Source organism: Vulpes lagopus, chromosome 5, assembly GCF_018345385.1.
Source record: "Vulpes lagopus strain Blue_001 chromosome 5, ASM1834538v1, whole genome shotgun sequence".
Taxonomy (NCBI): domain Eukaryota; kingdom Metazoa; phylum Chordata; class Mammalia; order Carnivora; family Canidae; genus Vulpes; species Vulpes lagopus.
The window spans coordinates 57,973,962-57,995,639 of record NC_054828.1 but is presented as its reverse complement, the minus strand read 5'-3'; the positions used below and the strand labels follow the sequence as shown (position 1 = coordinate 57,995,639).

General features: G+C 40.0%; 1 protein-coding gene across 1 annotated transcript; it reads left to right on the top strand.

Annotated features, from left to right (window-relative positions):
* The first annotated feature begins 3,119 nt into the window (after positions 1 to 3,119).
* Positions 3,120 to 21,678, top strand: CCT2 (chaperonin containing TCP1 subunit 2). The gene is made up of 16 exons (XM_041756412.1): positions 3,120 to 3,268; positions 4,431 to 4,505; positions 4,628 to 4,693; positions 5,697 to 5,808; positions 6,318 to 6,394; positions 6,510 to 6,622; positions 7,420 to 7,622; positions 9,219 to 9,319; positions 9,522 to 9,649; positions 12,121 to 12,224; positions 15,164 to 15,283; positions 15,675 to 15,803; positions 15,996 to 16,099; positions 16,381 to 16,480; positions 17,636 to 17,777; positions 21,394 to 21,678. The coding sequence occupies exons 1-16, from the start codon at positions 3,266 to 3,268 to the stop codon at positions 21,422 to 21,424; spliced, it is 1,608 nt and encodes a 535-aa protein (XP_041612346.1). The 5' UTR covers positions 3,120 to 3,265; the 3' UTR covers positions 21,425 to 21,678.

The following is a 21,678-nucleotide window of genomic DNA, read 5'->3' as shown; positions in this document are numbered from 1 at the left end:
GTAGGGGACAGAAAAGGGGGAAGAGGGTACCTGGGTGGCTTGGTGATTGAGTGTCTGCCTTCAGCTCAGGGCATGATCCCGGGGTCCTGGGCTCGAGTCCTGCCTCAGGTTCCCCGCAGGGAGCCTGCTTCTCCCTCTGCCTCTGTCTCTGCCTCTCTCTGTGTCTCTCATGAATAAATAAATAAAATATTTTAAATAAAAGGAGGAAGAAATGAGGGTACATATGTGTAGAACACTGAAGAATTTTTGTTTTCTCTGAGAATTCGGAGGATTTTAAACAATGGAGAAACAATAGATTGCTCTGACATCAACATGAGGAACACTGGAGGATGTGATGTTTTAATGAAGCAGGGAGACTGATTCAGGCTCTTACAAAAATGGAAGCAAACTGGATAAATGCCTCTTCAAAGGCATTGTTGAAAGAGTATTTAGGTTAGTTATCCAGTGCAACAAACCACCCTAAAACAGAGTGGCTTAAAGCAACAAATTGTTATTTCTCCCATTGCTATGGATCAGGGTGGGCAGACCTATGGAACACATCCAAAGTTAGAAAACTAGTCAACTAGAAGAGCTGAAATCCAAACCCATGCAGCCTGGATCCAGAAGCTGAGCATTTAACCCCTGGGGTACAAGGGTTTCCTACCCTTGTAGGAGGTAGGAAAGGAGGAAGAGTCAAAAACACATGCAAAGAGGAAAGGACAAATTGCTGAGAGTCCCCAGATAGGTGGTCCCCTCCTGGTTGTCCCTGGCTTAGCTCCACAGGTGGCAAGGCCTGCCTCTCAGTCCCCCATCCAAAGGCCCCTGACAATCTCCCCCCCCAACTTCTCTAAAGCCCAGAAGGGAGGGGGCATTGATTGCTGTCTCCATCACCCAGTCTCAGGCCAAAGGAAGTCTCAGGCCTGCCAGAGGACCTAATAATGTTCAGGTAAGTGATTTGGCTCACCATAAAAACAGACCCTTTGGGGCGGCCCAGGTGGCTCAGTGGTTTAGCGCCACCTTCAGTACAGGGCCTGATCCTGGAGGCCCGGGATCGAGTCCCATGTCAGACTCCCTGCATGGAGCCTGCTTCTCCCTCTGCCTGTGTCTCTGCCTCCCCCTCCCTCTCTCTGTGTCTCTCATATGAATAAATAAATAAAATTTAAAAAAAAGACCTTTTTAATATTGTGCAGGCCTCTCAGCTTCTCATTGAGATTCTTCTCATCCCAGACTTGGGATCTGCCCATTCAAGTGCATTTCCTGCAAGAAGAGCACGTTTAAAAAAAAAAAACTGTTGGTAGAAGTAAAATAATTTATGTCCAATCTGAAGACCCCTTTTCATGGTGGACCTTGAGAATAATGTAAAGCATGGTCAGCAAATTTTTCCTGTAAAGGATCAGATAATAACTATTTTAGGCTTTTGGGCTAGACAGTGTGTCACAGCCACTCTGCCACTGTATAATTCTGGGTCACACTGCACAGCATAAAAATGAATGGGTAGGGACAGCTGGCTGGCTCAGTTGCAAAAGCATGTGACTACTGATGTCAGGGTCATGAGTTCTAGCCCCACACTGGGTGCAAGATTACTAAAAAAACAACAACAAAAAGGTAAAAACCCCAAAACTTTAAAAATATGTATATTAAACAAAATGGGTATGCTTATGTTCCAACCAAGCTTTATGGACACCACAATACAAATTTCATATGATATCAGCATGCCACGAAATAGTCTTCTTTCTTTCCTCCATCATTTAAAAATGAAAAAACCCATTCTTAACTCTCCAGCCGTAAAAAATCAGGTGGCAGGTCGGATTTGGTTTCCTCCCCAGAGCCCGTCAATCCCAGACGTAAACTATTCTTAAAGTTTATCTCCAGAGTTAAAAACAATTAAAAATGGGAAACACCCACCAGTGTTAGCAACTGCAGGTAAGTCCAAGCACTTGCTAAGTGATCCATTCATCAGTTGGTAAAAGACAACTAATAGATTTTTTTAAAGCACAAACATTTTACTGCAAGCATCCTGGCCGGCTAACTTCAAATAGAAAATTTTGTCTTTTATTTTAATTTATTTTTTTGAAAATTTTGGTTTTTATTTTTATTTTTTGAAAGTTTTGTTTTTAATAATAAAACTGAAATATATGGGATCGACCTTTGTCTGTACCAACACATCATGTAAGAGTTTATTAGTCGTCTCTAGTAGTGGAGGGGAGAAAAGGAGCAAAATGTAAGCCCTGAAAATGAGCAAGCCGGGCACAGATCTCCACCAGCCTTCACAAGACTGTGTCCTAAACAATGTCCCATTAAAAACCGCTTTTTAAAATGCAATAAAAGGAGCGTACGTTCAGAAACCATAAGCAAGTGAGAAAATGTTGGGAAGAAAAATTTTTTCTTTTGGAAGACTTCCGGCTTCATTTTATACTACTTTGGCATGGGCTGTATTTATTTTCAAAATGGCTTTGTTTTTGTTTTTCTTGGCAAGTTTTATTGTGAGTTTTCTAATTATGAAGCAAAATCTCTTTTCTCCAATATGCTTTATGTGATAGTATTTAAAATTGATGTGAGTAAAAAAAAAAAAAAAAAATTGATGTGAGTTATTATGTCAAAAACTGACCTATTAAAGAAGTAATTGGCCTTTCTGAGCTGATTTTTCCATCTTTTGTAATTATCTTTATTAAAAAATTGTACTTGGAAAAAAAAGGAGTATAAGTCTTCCTCGTCACTCAATAAATAACAATTAAAATTAAAACAGCAATAAAAATATTCAGTAATATAAGGTAACCCCCCCCAAAAAAATAAAACACCTGTCAAACTGCACAGCTTGCACAAGCTGAATGTGGTTGCTTCTGGGGAATTATTTTTTCGTTGTTAGTCTCTAACGCTCGAAAAGCTGTGCATCTGTGATATTTTTAAGGCAAATTTTTAAAGATGAAATTGGGGGGAGGGGCGGAAAGCTCCGTTGCTATGGCAACGTGAGGCTCGGCGTCCCCTTTGTTTGCCGAGGGCTCCACCCCTGACGTCGGCCCCGCCCCTAGTGGGCGGTGCCGCAGGGGACGGACCGTGAGCCGAAGCCCCGCCCCCTCCCGGTGTGACGTGCTACGTTTCCGACGCCGTCCTCCTCTCCCGACGGCTCCCCCGCCCTGGCCCAGAGGGCGGCGCCAGGCGGCAGCGGCGCGCGCCGGCCGGGCCCGCCCCCTGCGGTTGAGCGTGTGCCGTCATTTCCGGCTTCTCTTCCCTCCGGTCCCAGGCGTGAGCCTTGAGGGGCGAGCGCGTGTGCCGAAGCCGCGGAACCATGGTGAGTCTGGCCCCGCGGCCCTGCCCAAGCCCCGCCGCCGCCGCCGCCCCCCGCCCCCCGCCGCCCCTCGCGTCCGCCCTCCCGTCGCCGCAGGCTCCTCGTGTCCGTCCCGCGAGGCCGCCCGCCGCGCATGGCGCGGGCCGCCGGCCGAGCCCTCCGTCGCTCCCGGCGCGGGGGGTGGCGGTGCGGGCCTCGGTGCCGCGTCTCGGGCGGGCTCGGCTGCTCCCAGGTTCCAACGCCCCGGGCTCAGCCCGCGCGGAGAAGCTTCTAGTGCCCGGGGCGGGCTGGCGCGGCAGGCCCCGCCCTCCGGGGCGGGGCGGGGCGTGGAACCGCGGGCGCAGATGGAGGCCCCTGCCTACCTCGGCCTCAAAGCCACCTTAATCCTTTTTTTTTTTTTTTAAAGATTTATTTATTTATTCATGATACACACAGAGAGGGGCGGAGAAGCAGGCTCCACGCAGGAGCCCGACCTGGGCCTCGATCCCGTGACCCCGGGGTCACGCCCTGGGCTCAAGGCAGGCGCCAAACCGCTGAGCCACCCAGGGATCCCCAAGCCTTTTTTTATTTTTTTTTATTTTTTTTTTTATTTATTTATGATAGTCAGAGAGAGAGAGAGGCAGAGGGAGAAGCAGGCTCCATGCACCGGGAGCCCGATGTGGGATTCGATCCCGGGTCTCCAGGATCGCGCACTGGGCCAAAGGCAGGCGCCAAACCGCTGCGCCACCCAGGGATCCCCCCCAAGCCTTTTTTAAAAAAAAAGATTTTATTTATTGATTAAAGCAGAGACACAGGCGGATGGAGAAGCAGGCTCCACGCGGAGAGCCCGACGCGGGACTCGACCCCAGGGTCACGGCCCGGGCCTCAGGTGGTGCTAGGGCTGCCCCGTGTTCAGCCTGCACAGCCCTCCTCCGCGCTGTGATGTTTACCCGGAGAGGGAGCGCCCGCAGATTCCCTCGTTCACACAGCTTTGCAGCCCCGCGTCCCCACTTCCGCAGACCTCCGCCCCTGGGTGATGCACAACATCATTTGCTGGGAGAAGTGCCGTGAACTGACCTCCTCTTAAATGCCTACACGTATTTCTAGCAGGAATGCGTCACTGTATATACACGTTAAATATTGGTATTCAAGCTGATTGTTGATTTTTTTTTTCTTCTTCTTTCAGGCGTCGCTTTCCCTCGCACCTGTGAACATCTTCAAAGCTGGAGCTGATGAAGAGAGAGCGGAGACGGCTCGGCTGGTAAGCCGCCTTCTCCCATTCTCTAAAAGCCTTGCTGTTGCACTTTAGGAATTTTCAGACTGTAAGATTGATTTTTACTTTTAATTTCTCTCTTTTTTTTCTTTTTTTTTAAATTACTCCAGTCGTCTTTTATTGGTGCCATTGCTATTGGAGACTTGGTGAAGAGCACCCTAGGACCTAAGGGCATGGTAAGGACAACAAGGAATCCGTATGGTTCAATGCTGCTTGAGACGCATTGTTGGAAATCTAGTTAAGAACTCCCTCTCTGGGGATTTTTTTTTTTTTTTTTTTTTAGGATTTTATTTATTCATTAGAGAGGCAGAGACACAGGCAGAGGGAGAAGCAGGCTCCATGCAGGGAGCCTCATGTGGGACTTGATCCCAGGACTTCAGGATCATGCCTTGAGCTAAAGGCAGATGCTTAGCCTCTGAGCTACCCAGGCATCCCTCTGGGGATGCTTTTTAAACTTCAAAATTAACTTTTATATATGTTAAGACATGGATAGGTTCTCTTTCCTAAAAATTAGAACAGTACTGATACAACTAAAGCCCCTTAGACCACCATCTTCAGTCCCTTCTCCAGTGACAACCATTCTTCTATCTGGATGTAAATATTCCCAATAGATTTAGGTACCTATTATGTGTTTTGTTACATGTATTCTTTAAAGATACTACTTTGTGTACTTTTTCTGTAGGTTTTTTAAAAAAAATATTTATTCATGAGAGAGAGAGAGAGGCAGAGACACAGGCAGAGGGAGAAGCAGCCCCCACGCAGGGAGCCCAACGTGGGACTCAATCCCAGGTCTCCAGGATCAGGTTCTAGGCTGAAGGTGGCGCTCAGCTGCTGAGCCACCGGGGCTGCCCCTTTTCTGTAGGTTTTAAGAAAATCCTTTTTAGTATAGATAATCTGTATTTTCTATTTATTAAACCACATTGAGGGACACTTAGTTTGTTTCCATTGTTTTTGCTATTGCGGTGCTGAAACAACCTGGTTAATGTCTCCTTGTTTGAGTGTTTTTGGGGACAAACACCAGGGTTTGCTTACAGAGTGTATGCACTTGAAAAATTTGGATTTTTGCCAAATTGCCATCCAGAGTATTTACACGTTAGCAGAATATGAGAGTACTGATTGACTCGTACATTCTTCCAGATGTGTTTGTATCTTAACTTGAATCAAATCTGTTCCTTTTAGGATAAAATTCTGCTAAGCAGTGGACGAGATGCTTCCCTTATGGTAACTAATGATGGTGCAACTATTCTAAAAAACATCGGTGTGGACAATCCAGCAGCTAAAGTTTTAGTTGGTAAGTCTGAAAGTGATAAAGTTTTTTTACCATTTTTAAAACACATTTTTTTAAATTTATTTTTTAAAAGATTTTATTTATTTACTCATGAGAGACAGGGAGAGAGGCAGAGGGAGAAGCAGGCTCCATGCACGGAGCCGGATATGGGACTCGATCCCAGGATCCCCGGATCACGCCCTGAGCCGAAGGCAGGTGCTAAACCGCTGAGCCACCTGGGCGCCCCTGAAATGATTTTTAACTAGGCTTTATTGACTACTTTCAGTTAATTGATGTCCAATTTTTAATTACTACCATTAGTAAACTAAAATTTTCTGAAGTGCCATGCAATTAATAATAAAACATTTCTAGGCTGAGAATCTCTAAAGGGTTTGTCCAGTGAGGAAACCTAGATAAGTGAGATTGAGGTTAGTAGTCAATATGTTTGGAGAATTAGGTAAGCTATGGAGAAGTAATTCAGAATGCATTTATATCAAATATAAATGAGTTACGAACTAGTTTCTTACTTTTAGATATGTCAAGGGTTCAAGATGATGAAGTTGGTGATGGTACTACCTCTGTTACTGTGCTAGCAGCAGAATTACTAAGGGTAAGGGTATCTGAGCAACTTTAACCTCATTTTACTGTTTTTTGCTCTTGTATCAGAAGTAGTTGAGTTCTTTCTGTGTGTTTTCTATTGAATGTTTTCCACTGTTTATTAACAGGAAGCAGAAACTTTGATTGCAAAAAAGATTCACCCACAGACCATCATTGCGGGTTGGAGAGAAGCCACAAAGGCAGCAAGACAGGCTCTGTTGAATTCTGCAGTTGATCATGGGTCAGTATACCAAAATAATACTGTTTTAAAGTTTTAACATTTTTTTCAAAATGATGCTTGATGCAGGAAGTTTGGAGAATAGTGAAGAGCATACAGAAACATGACCCTGTTGTCTCATCCTGTCCCAATAACAAAACATCCCCACATTACACTCCAGAATGTAAATTCACAAAAAACAAAACACAGAGTCATTGTGTAGAGGGTTTTTTAGCTTCTAACTTAATTGAATAATAAGCATATTTCTGAATGTTAATATTTTCTTCAATATTTTAACAGGTAAACATTTGATTATAGTGTAATTTATCTATCTAGAGTTGGAGATCTGTATTTTGATAAATTTAAGATTTACGATAACAGTTGTGACAAACCTCTTAACCAGAAAAATGTTTCAGGAAGTGTAATTGTTGGGTCCAAATGTATATGTGTATTTTAAGACATTTTTATTTACAAATAATTCTCTAGAAAACCTTTATTTTTCACTCTCGATAATCTGTATAGCATCTGTATAGCAATACTCATTTATCCATGTTCTTGAAGCATTTGGTATTATTTTGTCTGCTTGTGTTTCTATTTTGGTGTGCTGCCAGATTGGTGGGGAAGGTGTAGTATCCTTTAATTGTGCGTTTCTTGATTGCTGGTGAACTTTAATTCTTTGCCAAAGCTTAGAGCCCTGACTGAGGTGAAATTATCTTTTGACAAGTATTTGGATGAATTTTGAAAAGAAAAATAGGACTGATATCTTTGGAGAAGCATTTTAGAAACAGGCATGAGTCTTTTTTCTTTTTTTTTTCTTTTAGTTCTGACGAAGTTAAATTCCGTCAAGATTTAATGAACATTGCGGGAACAACATTGTCCTCAAAACTTCTTACTCATCACAAAGACCACTTTACTCAGTTAGCCGTAGAAGCTGTTCTCAGACTGAAAGGCTCTGGTAATCTGGAGGCAATTCATGTCATCAAGAAGCTAGGAGGAAGTCTGGCAGATTCCTATTTAGATGAAGGTATGTGTGTGTTGAATATGGGAAAACAGGCTTTCGTCAGGTGTTGAAGGATAAATAGTGAATCTTTTTAGCTTGTTCGGACTAGTGACACTTTACAAAGCCAGAAAAGTCTTGAAGGGTACAAATCATATTGCAACTGTTTTTGTCTTTTTAATCCACTTCTCATACTTAACTGTGTGCTTCATTTCACACCATGCCAGCATTTCTTTGATAATCTCAAAGGTTTCACTTTATACCTTGAAGTTCTTGCAGTCTCTAGTAAAGAAATTACAGTTTTAATAAAAGCTATCCTGAAATGGCACTTTTTCCAGGAAGTTTGTGTAAGTCGTATCATTTAGCTGGTAGGTATTGAAGTTTTAGTTCTTGTTTTCTTAAAAAGTAATAAATGTTTTAGCAACTACAATTTCCTTAGTAATAACATATTTTGTTCTTAGAGTATGAATTTTTCAAAATTCCTTTAATTTAAATTCAGTTAGCTAATGTAGTACACCATTAGTTTCATTTGCAGTGTTCAATAATTTATCAGTTGCATATGACATGTAGCGCCTATCGTATCACGTGCCTTGCTCAATGCCCATCACCCAGCTACCCCATCCCCCTACCCCGAAACATCTTTATGTTGTATATAATTTACCAAATGTGTAAGCATTCTCTTCTATAGAGGAGAAACAGCTTTACCAGTGATTTGTCTCCAAATCTTACTGTATGTTATTTGTCTCTATTTCAAGGGAGTAACAATTCTGAAAATACTCTTGTTGAATTTATATGCAAGGGCTGTGTAGCATTTTTAATAGGGGCTAAGGGTGAGGAAAGGTAATGAAAACAGGATAGCTACCATTTTTGAGTGTTCTGTACAAGTATTCTAATACAAATTTTGCTTAAAATGTCGTTTATTCCTCATGGTATCGATTCCAGTGATTGAGAATTAGGTTCATCTGAATAGAGCAGAAAACTCAAGATGGTAATGGCTTAAAAAGGTGAAAGTTATGTGTGCATCTAAAGGAAGCCTGGAAAGAGAATTCCAAATCACAGGCCCATAGACTGGAGACTAGAATCTTTGCCAGTGGTGATAACTCTTGTTTTACACATGAATAGCTAAGGTTAATTTGTCCAAGGTTGCACACATAGAGCCTGTAAGCAGCATGGACATGATTGGGGCTAGGTTTGTCTGACTCCATTGTACATGCATTTTTTTCTTTTCTTTTTTTAAATTTTATCACCAGCCTCAGTTCTTTAAAAAGTTTAGTAATCTCTAGCAATACCTTGTTTTCCTGAATCTTCACCATTTTTCTTTTGGGTTGGTTTTAAGCTAATGAAAGTGGACTTAGTAGCTTTATATTACAATCCACAACTGCATATTTTGTTACATGTGAAACAAGTTTCAAAATACTATGTTTATTCTTAATATTTGTGCTGTGCCCTTAAGATTTCTACCTGCTAAATTGATTTTTATGATCACTTGCTTTAGTGAAAAGCTTTATAGGTTCTAGGAGTTTGGGAATTGGGCTTAAATGTGTTCTTTGAAAGAGTAATTTAATAAAGCAGACATAAAGATTTATCAACATATTTTTGAAGTATTACAACACTCTATTGTAGGCTTTCTGTTGGATAAAAAAATTGGAGTAAATCAACCAAAACGAATTGAAAATGCTAAAATTCTCATTGCAAATACTGGTATGGATACAGACAAAATAAAGGTACGTTCACTATGTTTCTTGGAATTCTAATTATTAGCTGCTTTATAAACTCAGGCTCAAAATGAGTTGGCTAAAAATACCTAGACATATATGAATGTATTCACATATGTCGTTTTAGTGTATTTACATAAAAATGTTTTTGCTGTGGGACTCTTAAAAGTAAAGAAAGTGATCCTACTGTTTATGCTTTTCTTTGTCTTAGATATTTGGTTCCAGAGTAAGAGTTGATTCTACAGCAAAGGTTGCTGAAATAGAACATGCCGAAAAGGAAAAAATGAAGGAGAAAGTTGAACGTATTCTTAAGCATGGGATAAATTGCTTTATTAACAGGTCTGTATGCGCTTTTGCTAACAATATTTGTAATAATCTAATAAATGGTTTTTGTCTACACAGACTTAAGGAAATACTTCATATTGAATTAGTGACATGTTATTAGGAACTGGTGTTTTTTTTTTCAAATAGAATTTTATAATGGCATTTGCGTCACAATGATGGTACTGTTTTATGTTAATATACTTAATAAGGTTTGTTACATTAATAAGTTTTCTGCTCTGGCAGTTATATTTTAGTCTTGGGCTATAGTATACATATAGTAGTAGATTTTTTTTTTTTTGAAACTTTCTTTTTTTCCCAAAGATTTTATTTACTTATTAGAGACAGAGGCAGAGACACAGGCAGAGAGGGAGAAGCAGGTTCCACGCAGGGAGCCCAATGTGAGACTCGCTCCCTGGACCCAGGGATCATGACCTGAGCCACCCAGATGTCCCTGGTGAAGAGATTGAATTCCATATTAAGTGGTGGGAGTTTGAAGTAGCCAAAAACCAATACCAAAGGAATAAAACAAGAATGAAGAGATGAAAAGTAATAGTTTTAGGTCTTTTTTTTTTTGTATGAAAGTATGTGTAAACTGTGAATTTTTAATTGTTAGTATCTAAAGTGTCTGTAGATTTTTGTTTTTCCTCAGAGGCAATAGAAAAGTTTTTTCAGGGATCCCTGGGTGGCGCAGTGGTTTGGCGCCTGCCTTTGGCCCAGGGCGCGATCCTGGAGACCCGGGATCGAATCCCACATCAGGCTCCCGGTGCATGGAGCCTGCTTCTCCCTCTGCCTATGTCTCTGCCTCTCTCTCTCTCTCTCTGTGACTATCATAAATAAATTTAAAAAATTAAAAGAAAAAAAAAAAAAAAAAGAAAAGTTTTTTCAGTAAAACTAGAAAAGACTATAAAAAGTCATGACTCTTAAAAAAAAAAAAAAGTCATGACTCTATCCACTCCAGTGGTCTGAGGCAGCATAACACGGAATCCGTGTCCAGGAGGTAGGCACTCACTCACAGCTTTCTTCCATGCCTCTCTGGCCAGCTTCCTTCCATCTTTGAGTCCTTGATATTACGGGACCACATACCCAGGATCCAACGGTAGTGAGTGCCACCTCGCGGTAGGGTCTAGAGTGGGCAGTAGAGGAGTCTGGTACTCACCATGTCGCCCTTTTGCTCCAGAAGCCCAGGCTGGAGTTTGGGTAGAAAGACTTCTAATTGCTTCCAGGTTCAGGCGGCCTGAACCCACTGCTTTGAACTATTTGCTCATTCCTACCTCAGGGTCTCTGTCTAATTTTCTCTACTTAAATCCTTTGGATTGTTTTAAATGGTGAAAAGACCAAGAGGAACAGCATGTTCCTAGCAATAAAATGGCAGTGGTAACTTTGGCAGTTAATATTTGATGGAAAATCAAATATTTGCAGGGAGGGGCAAAGAGAATCCTAAGCAGGCTGCATGCCCAGTGTGGAGCCTGATGTGGGGCTCTATCCCACGGCCATGAAATCAGGACCTGAGCTGAAATCAAGAGTTGGGGGCTTAACTGAGCCAACCAGAGGAGACCCTTACACTGATTATTTGTTTAAAAAATTTTTTTAAGTTCTAAACTTCTAAATGTGTCCTTTTTACTCCTATTATAAAAATAACATGCTCATTTTGGGAGATAAAAAAGTATAAAAAAGGAACAATCTGAGGTCTAACCTTCCTGAAATTTTTATTAAGCCGACTTGTGTGTGTATGTGTGGTTTCTAATTCCAGTTTTTCACTTAGTTGTGAACATAGGACTTTATAACTTGCCTTTTTTTTTTTTTTTTGACTTAACAAACAGTATAAATTTTTACTTAAAATATCAAGCTTTCGGGATCCCTGGGTGGCGCAGCGGTTTGGCGCCTGCCTTTGGCCCAGGGCGCGATCCTGGAGACCCGGGATCGAATCCCACGTCAGGCTCCCGGTGCATGGAGCCTGCTTCTCCCTCCGCCTGTGTCTCTGCCTCTCTCTCTCTCTCTCTGTGACTATCATAAATAAATAAAAAAAAAAATTAAAAAAAAAAATAATAAAAATAAAATATCAAGCTTTCATAATTGGTAAATTGTGATTTGCACAAACACATTCCTGATAGACATTGAGTCATTGGCAGGTTTTGCTGTTGATTGTAAAAATTTTCATACATCCCTTCATTAAAGATTTTTAACATCTAAATTCATTTTCTTGCTGTAGAGCCTCCGAAGTGGAATTAAAGCATGTGAGCATTGATAGGTTTTTGATGGATTTCTGTTACGTTGCTTTTCAGGATTACGGTCCGGTTTATCCTGTCAATAGCAATATAAAAAAACTATCTGTTTGCAGTGCTATTGTAGTTAAGTTATATAATTTATGAATTACTGCATAGGGAAGATAGGGGATTTCTAATTTGTATTTCCTTATTGGTAAGGAAAAAATGGTCCCGTGTTTTTTAGCCTTGTGAAGTAACAATTTTGAACATTTTTATTTATAGGCAGTTAATTTACAATTACCCTGAACAGCTCTTTGGTGCTGCTGGTGTTATGGCTATCGAACATGCAGATTTTGCAGGTGTGGAACGCCTAGCTCTTGTTACAGGTAGGAGAAAAAAGACATTAATTTCGAACATTAATCACTCTTGGATTTATTGAATGTTAATATATGTAATTTACACTGTTCAGAGTACAAAGACATACTTTTTAAGGAACTTGAGAATATCTTCATTATTCTCAGAAACAGTTTTTGACATACTTAGATAACCAAATTATCTGCCATGTTTGCTATAGCTATAGGTACCTTTTTGTTGCATTGTTTTAAAGATAATAGGTCTTTTCTCACAAATGCACAGACCAGTGTTCTACCCCTAGTCTAAAACTAAACCTTAAAAACTAAGTTTTATCTAGTTTATTCTTTGTTTATTTCCAGTGCTAAGTCTCAAATGCTTTGTGCCCTTTGCAGTAGTAAGTTATAATAGTAACGTTTACTGAACACTTGACTGTGTCAGAGAGTGTGGGTCCAGTGCTTAAACATTATTTCTGTTAACTTTTTTAAATTTGTGGAAGTAATGTTGAACTACGTGTGAAACAATCCAGCAATGAATAATGAAAAGTTAGTATAGCGTGATACACTCCAATAGAGGTATGAGTTTGAAAATCCCAGTTGTGTAGAATAGAAATTTGTTTAAAAGTAAGATAATGTCTGACATCAAAATGACAACGAGCAACTTGTTAACTTTTTATTGTAGTAATAGTTTTTTAAATAACCACTAAGTAGCCCTTGAAAGACTACATTTTGCAGCCTTTATTTTCTAATTTTCAAGGCTTTGAAAATGAATGGGTTGGAAAGTTGGTTTGGGATTCTGCAATGAGAATTAAGAAGAGGGTTTTGAGATATAAAATCAGTTTTCCAGTGCCATGAGTATTAGAAGTATGCTAATTATTATTAAGGGTAGAATTGGTTTCATCTCAGAGTAACTTATTAATCCACTCTTAATATTTTGAGAAGTGTGGTCTTCTTACCTAAAAAGAGATGTTTTTCCTTTAATTACTTTGAAGAGAGGTTACTTTAATTAAAGTTCTTTAAGAGCCATTACGGGGGGGGGGGGGGGGGGGGGGGGGGGGGGGGGGGGGCAGCCTGGGTGGCTCAGTGGTTTAGCGCCGCCTTCAGTCCAGGGCGTGATCCTGGAGAACTGGGATCGAGTCCCACATTTCTCACTCTGCCTGTGTCTCTGCCTCTCTCTTTCTCTGTAACTCTCATGAATAAATAAATAAAATCTAAAACAAAACAAAAAATTAATGTACTTCGAGTTTTTTTTTTTTTAAGATTTTATTTTTATTTATTTATTCATGATTGAGAGAAGCAGGCTCCCTGCAGGGGAGGGGGCCCAGTGTGGGACTCGATCCCTGAAATCCAGGACCATGACCTGAGCTGAGGGCAGACACTCAACCACTGAGCCACCCAGGCATCCCCATATCTCTCTTCTCCGGTGCAGAATTATCTCTAAGAGCCATTATATATCTATCACTTGCTTAAGGTGATAAAATTTACGGGGTAATTTCTCCTTTAAGGCAAAAAATTAAAAGATACGACATAAATAAACGTTAATGATAGCACATTCATGGGATAAGTTTGATATCGACTTGATACATTGCCACATACACTCAGAAGAAAATTCACTGCACGAAGCACAACCAAATGCAACGTTAACCCTGTGGTTCCTCCCATTCTTAACTTGTGTGTTGTCAAGATGTGTGAAGTTGGCTCTCGTAATGTCTAGAAATATTTTCTCAGATGTGGCTAAGTGAAAATTCTCATCAACCAAATTAGTCTCATTTTGGGGGTGTGGTGTCCCAAATATCTTGCGTCTCACATCTAGAACACATAGCAGGCTCAGGTGTAGACCAGTCAAGCTTCAGCTGTACAGATGAGTATAAATCAGCTGAGTTGGAAAGATCTGAGTCCTTTTAATAAATTTTCTGTAAATTAGATGTCAAGTATCAGTAATTCAGACTTAACAGTAAGGAGTATGAAAAGGGTTGGTTGTTGATGATAGAGGGAATCTGCTTTATTAAAAGAGTAATAAACTTAGAGAAAAGTATTTTAAGATGGAAACAACTTTTGCAGTTAAAACCAGAAAAGGAAATGGCTGAACCTTTCAGTTTACACCATGGAAGATGGAAGGAAAATAGGAATAGAAATAAGACGCAGTAAAATATATTTAGTTTTTGTTTTGAAAGATTTTATTTATTTGAGAGAGAGTACATGGGAGAGGAGCTGCTGAGGGAGAGGGACAAGCAGACTCCACACTTGAGTGTGAGTGCGAGCCTGACACACCACTCTGTCTCATGACCCTGAGATCATAACCTGAGCCAAAAGCAAGAGTTGGAGGCTTAACCGACTGAGCCACACAGGCGCCCCAAGATACATTTACTTTTTTGACACCTCATGAGGTTTGCTCTGGGAAATTCTTAATATAGGTCTCCCCTTTTTCTAAGTCTTACAGGGGCTTTCTGAGATTTCACTTGATGATTAGCAGGTTTCTGATACTCTAAGCAGTTTCTAATGTCTACATCTGTTGACGTAATGAACTAGTCGAATACTTTCTATTTTGGGAAATTGAATCATAAGGGTACTGGTCGTCTAGACCAGATTCAACAGAGAATCTGAATTTAAATTCAGGCTTAACAGTAAATGTTAAAATCCCAGTTTAACTTTATGGAAATAGAGTATGCACAGGTAAGTCTGAAAACAGGGTACTTGGATTTGAATCCCAGCTTCACCGTATTTTTGTTTGAGCTATGTAGCCTTGAATGAGAAGCTAAGTATCTCTTTGCCTCAATTTTATTATTTCGTATCGGGTAATAACATCTCTCATGAGAGTTTTTGTATAAAGATTAGTCAATTTATGTGAAGTGCTTAAAAGAGTGCTTGGTATATAGTAAGCAGTCAACTTAAATGTGTTCATTAGTTCTTGTTAGAAAACAACTTTTAAACATGTGCGTTTAATTCGTTTAATTAACATATGTTCATGTTCATAGGTGGTGAAATTGCCTCTACCTTTGACCACCCAGAACTAGTGAAGCTTGGAAGTTGCAAGCTTATTGAGGAAGTCATGATTGGAGAAGATAAACTTATCCACTTTTCTGGGGTAGCCCTTGGTAAGTGATTATGTAGTTCCTGATTTAGGTTCCTAAATCTTTGATAGGCTCAATTGAATTTAAAAGAAATAGTTATTATGTTTAGTAGAATGTGATGTGTCTTAATTCTTGAGAAGCATAGGATGCATGTTAATTTCAGTCTCTTGAGGTCAGATTCATGTTAACCTTGCCTTTGTGAACAGTGTATATTCAACGTGATTGTTTTATAGATAATTTAGAATTACTGTGAACATGGATTATTAGCAAAAAAGAATGTATAACAGCAGAGGACATGTTCATTTTTAAATCAAGTAGTAATCATAACCAGTATCTGCATAAATAGAAGACAAACTCTTACTGTTATGTAACTAAGTATTCACGGTGACCTAAGAATATTATTTTTTAACTTCAGGTGAAGCTTGTACCATTGTTCTGCGTGGTGCCACTCAACAGATTTTAGATGAAGCAGAAAGATCTCTGCATGATGCTCTTTGTGTTCTTGCCCAAACTGTGAAGGATTCTAGAACAGTGTATGGAGGAGGTAAGTGTTTTAAAAGTATTAAACCATGTTTTATAAAGACAGTGAATGTTTTGGCTATAATGATATGATATATATATAGTGCATTTATACTTAATTTTAAAATATTTTACACGTTTGAAGGAAAATCAGTAATTGAGTTTGTTGGAGATAACTAAACATCATATTTTACTGGAATTTCATTTTAATCTGAAGGCTGTTCTGAGATGCTGATGGCTCATGCTGTGACACAGCTTGCCAGTAGAACACCAGGCAAAGAAGCTGTTGCTATGGAGTCTTATGCTAAAGCACTGAGAATGGTAAGTCGATAAAGAGATCTGAATTTATAAATTTTGTGAGTGTTGATGGTTTTTTAAATGAATACATTTTTATGTCTTGGACACATTTGTGTTTTTGGCTTTAAGAAAAAACTGGTTCACACTGCTTAAATTTGATTCTGTAGTTTATCTTTATGATGAGTAGTAATTACAAAGGGAACAATTTTACGTTGCATATAAATGTATGATTTTTAAAAGTCCTAGGTGGAAGTAAATGAACTCTTAGAGTATAATGGTTACCGTTTGTCTTTTTCACTTTATAGCTGCCAACTATCATAGCTGATAACGCAGGCTACGACAGTGCAGACCTGGTGGCCCAGCTGCGAGCTGCCCACAGTGAAGGCAACACAACTGCTGGCCTGGGTAAGAAGTCGGTTAGAACCCTGTAATAAGTAAGGGTAATAACTCTTTACCAATTTTTTTTTTTTAAGATGAATTCTGGTAACCATAGAGAAGATTCCTGTGGTGCTTGCCTCTGTAACCATTACATATCTTAGGAGAATGTTTAACTTTCTATTTTCAGCACTCAGAAGTGTTCTTCATAAGGGATTATAGAGTTAGTTAGAAGACTTGTAATTAGTTTACTATGTGGTGGCTAGGATTTAAATACATAAATAGTACTAATATCCTGAAATAAATGTAAACTTTGTTAAGTTTCTTAGAGTATAATCAACATTAAATCCTAATCTCACTGGGAAACTTATTAAGAGATGAGACATTCTTGAGTGCAGATCTTTTTTTTTTTTTTTTCAGATCTTTGATACATAGATAAAAGTGGCCAAAGAGGTAGATTTAATAATTCAAATAGAAAAATTTCCCAGTCAACTGTCCAAGACATAGGAGCAGTCATAGAGGATAGATAATTCTGCACCGTAGAAGAGAGAGCTAATAAATAATATCTGTCAAAAAGTCAAGTATTGCATTCTCCGAAAAGGAAAAGTAGATGGCTTTTGAATTCTCTTCCAGTTCTTAAGAATCCGTGGTAATTAGTGATGAGCGCATTTTTTGCAGTAATTTTATATATACGCGTGTACATGTATACACACATACACGCATGTATATAGATAAAAACAGGGGACAGCTGGGTGGCTCGGGGGTTGGGCACCTGCCTTCTGCCCAGGGCGTGATACTGGATTCCCGGGATTGAGTCCCGCATCAGGCTCCCTGCATAGGGCCTGCTTTCTCTGCCTATGTCTCTGCCTCTCTCCCTCTTTGTCTCTCATGAATAAATAAATAAAAATTAAAAAAAATAAAACAGGTGATTGGGTTTTCTGTGTAAAATTTCCATTACCTGACCTAGTTGTCTTCCATTAATACAGATGATCCAATAATTGACATTTTCATTTTCTAAAAGGCTTGAGTTAGGTTGATGAAATTTCTCTAACAAATTGAGTAGTGTGGTCTTGTAATCTCATTTTTCATAACAAGATTAATTTTATTTGTTGTATATCATTAGGGATATTTTGGTTAAATTTAGTTAAAACTGTAGTTGTTTAGTAAATTACTTTCTCTCTTCAGATATGAAGGAAGGTACCATCGGAGATATGGCAGTACTGGGTATAACAGAAAGTTTCCAAGTGAAGCGACAAGTTCTTTTGAGTGCAGCTGAAGCAGCAGAGGTGATTCTGCGTGTGGACAACATTATCAAAGCAGCACCAAGGTATTGTAGCATTTTAATGAACAGTTTTTAGGAAGCAACAAATAGATGATTGTATTTGTTAATTGTAGTTGATAGAAAAAGGCATTTCTGCGTAGCTAGCATGTTATGCATGTTATTTAAAATACGTAGTCACAACTCTTAGATTTAAGGCAGAAAAGCTTAGGAGGAGAGAGCTATGGGTGATATAGAGGAGCTCACAGGATTGAAAGGTCACACATCAAGAGCCAGGCTTGAAAAGGTCAAAACCAGATTGGGAGTGAAGGGCTGTAGTAGTAAGAACAAATGTCTTTTTACCAGGCTGAGTCTGTAGGCTCCATGCTGGGAGCCGGATGCGGGACTTGATCCCGGGACTCCAGGATCACGCCTTGGGCCAAAGGCAGGCGCTAAACCGCTGAGCCACCCAGGATCCCCACAGTTAATAATTTTAATTGTTCTTACTAGTAGTTATTAAAAATGTTAATTTTGCCTGTTCAGTGGCCGTGGTTCAGGGATATGGGTGGGGAGGACGGTGGCTTGTACCAGTAGATACAGGTAAGGTTGGTGAGAAGAGTTGGTAAAAGATTTTGAAGTAGAGCCAGCGAAGTTTGATTATGGTTTGGATATAAGGTGTGAGAGAAAGGGAATGAAGGCTCATCCAAGGTTTTTCTTGGAGAAGTGAGAATTTCTCTTATCTCAGATGCAGAAGACTTTGGGAAGGAGGGTGGGGGTGTCAGACTTGGACATTTGAGCTTTCCATTGTGAAAGCAGTTGGGTAGTTGAATCTGTAGTTTAGGAGAGAAGTTTGAGGTGTGATTGCTAAGTTTAGGAGTTGTCAGCCTACATGTGGCATCCAAAGTCGTGAGACTGATTGTGTCCCCAAGGGAGGGAATGTAGCTAAAGGAAGAAAGCGGTTTTAAGCACTGAACACTTGAGAGCTCCAGTAGTAAGTTTAGGAAGATTCAGAGCAACTGGCAGAGGACACTAAAAAGGAACTTAAAAGTATGGATAAAGGATAATTATTAAAACTGGGTAATGGATACATGGGGATTCTTTATACAATCTCTATGTTTGAAATTTTCCATAATACAGAATTTGAAAGGTTGGGGGTGTGGGTGCCATTGAGGTAGGAGGAAGACCAGGAAATGTGTGTCTCAAAAGCCAAATGAAAAAGTGCTTAGGGGTGGGGAGTGATCACCACGGTGATAAGAATAAGTAAGATAAAGCCTGAAAATTGACCTTAAAGATTGATTTAGCAAAAAGAGGCCATTGGTATTTTTAACAAGCAGTTTTGTGGAGTGGAGGGGACAAGTCTAAATTAGGTTCAACAGAGGCCAGGAGAAGAATTGGAGGAATGTATGTATAAACTGCTTTCTCGGGGAGTCTCTTGTGAATGGGAGCTAGAAGATATGGGTCTCTACAGTGAGCATTCAGTGCTGTCGGTGGGAGTGATCTCTGGGGGTGATGGATGCAGGAGGCGGGAGCAGCCCGCTGAGTGGCTGTGAGGAGGAATGGGAGAACAAGAGGAGGGCTTGGTTTTAGATGGGAGCACGGAGAGTTCGTTTCTGGAACAGGAGAGTAGGAGGAGCACTATGATATTGCACCTTAAATGGACTCTGTCACAAGGATTCTCTGTGGGGAACCCGGTAACGCCCACTTCAGTGGCTTTCTTCCTGTGAATGGCAGCTATTCTGTTAATATTAGAAGAAGGAAAGAGGAGAAAATAGCGATTTAGACATGGAGAGAAAAGGGGAAATGGTATTTAAATCTACTGTGGTATAGTGGAAGGAAAACTGGGCTGAAAAATCTGAAGATTCTCTGGTCCTGGTACTGTGATAGGGTAGGGTAATGAGTGCTCGTGTTTTGGAATGGAACATTGGTGAGGGAAGGAGAAGTTGAGAGTTTTCTTGGAATTATGCCAGCAAGTTGGTTAAGTATGGTTGTTTCCTCTTGTTTGTTTGGGGTTTTTTTTAAGATTTTAAAATATTTATTCATGAGAGACAGGGAGGCAGAGACAACAGGCAGAGGGAGAAACAGGCTCCTTGTGGGGAACCTGATATCAGGACTCGATCCCAGGACCCTGGGATCACAACCGGAGCCAAAGGCAGATGCTCAACTGCTAAGCCACCCAGGTGCCCCGTATCCTGTCTTTAAGCAAAATGATAGCAAAAGGAAACTGGTCTATCAGGTTTTCTGGGTTGGCAGCAAGGTCTGCCACCCACTCATCATTGCAGTGACTTGGTACCCTCAGCCACATTTGAAGTACACACGATAATACCTCGTTTGAGCTGATGTCACTGTATGTATGTATGTATGTATGTATGTATTTATTTATTTATTTATATTTTGTTTTGTTTATTTATTCATGAGAGACAGAGACACAGGCAGAGGGAGAAGCAGGCTCCTTGGGTGGAGCCTGATGCAGGACTCGATCCCAGGACTCTAGGATCACGCACTGGGCAGAAGGCAGGCGCTAAACCGCTGAGCCACCCAGGCATCCCAGCTGTCACTGTTTTAGTGGTTTAAGTCTTTATTAAATTTGGTAGATGCTGTCAGTAATTTGCAGTAAAGAAACATTGAGTAATTGTGTTTAACTCCACCTTCTCAAATATACTGGACTCTGGGGACTCTTCATATTTTACCTCCAGGGGACTCGTTTTCCCGGAGTTGACCTGTGACAGCTGCTGGAGAACTTTTTCTGTTACCGATGTTTTTCAGCGTCCTGTAGTCATCCCATAAAACTTCCAGGGTTAAAGATCTTTTAAGGTTTTTAAAATGTTTATTCATGAGAGACACAAAGAGAGGGGCAGAGGAAGAAGCAGGCTCCCTGCAAGGAACCCGATGCGAAACTCGATCCCAGACCCTGGGATCACGCCCTGAGCTGCAGGCAGACAGACGCTCAACCACTGAGCCACTCGGGTGTCCTGAAGATCTTTCTCTATATGGTCCCAGTATGCTGCTCTTTGGATCTGTTTGTATGCTTTTTCTGCTTCTCTAAAATGATTGTTGTACTTGCCTCTAGAAGCAGTGCTTACATAGGCACTAAGTAAAAAAATTCTCTAGTACACCTGCCATGCCGCCTTCTTGAGAGATTCATTATTTTCTCACCAGAGAATAAAAGTTTAAAATCTAAGATGTATGTGAAAGGCATTGTCGATATACTTGAGTGAGTTGTCTGACCCTTTTCTAGCTTATTTGCTGGCATTTGTTTTCATTCGTTTAGGATAGTGATCCAGAGATGTTCATCTAGATGCCCAAAGCCTTGTCATTTTACAACTTCTGGTTAAGAGTAAACTGTCTTTGTCTTTGATTTAGTAAAATGACTAACACATTAATTGAAAACATGAATTAGCCTTTTTTGGGAAGAACGTGTATTTGTTAAATATGTTTAGAGAAGTTGAGAATTGTTAAATATCTATAGGTCTTCACATTCCACAGATTTTGTAATGGCTTCTTACTAATAGAGTAATAATTGAGGGATGTTAGTTACGAGGTAGAAACATCCTTGTTATAGGGAATCGGTTTTAATGGTTTCAGGATTCCAGATGGGTTTGTATTTAATGTAAACCTTTGGTTACAATCCTGCTTTTCAGTTTTACCATTGCGTTTTTCTTAAGTGTCTGTTTTGTAATACTTGCAGGAAACGTGTCCCTGATCACCACCCCTGTTAAACATTCCCATGTGCTGTTGAGCTCTGGACCAGTTAGTTCATAGCAAAGTTGTGTTTGAAAGACTTCGCCCTCTCAAAGAAGACTGTGGAATCGAAGTTTATCTGTGGCTCTTATATCCTTAAGTTTGGACGTATAACTGACCTTCTATTTTAACATGGGTCTAATTTATTTGCTGTTTCATTTTCCATAAGATTCAGATGATTTAAAAGTTTGTTTCTCATACTGTGCATCAAAATAAAAATTTGAACAATTAA

Excerpts from the sequence above, each read along its gene's own strand:
- CCT2 (XM_041756412.1), top strand. Across the intron at positions 4,506-4,627 it reads GAGCGGAGACGGCTCGGCTG|TCGTCTTTTATTGGTGCCAT; the intron begins GTAAGCCGCCTT and ends AAATTACTCCAG. Across the intron at positions 15,804-15,995 it reads TAGAACAGTGTATGGAGGAG|GCTGTTCTGAGATGCTGATG; the intron begins GTAAGTGTTTTA and ends TTTAATCTGAAG.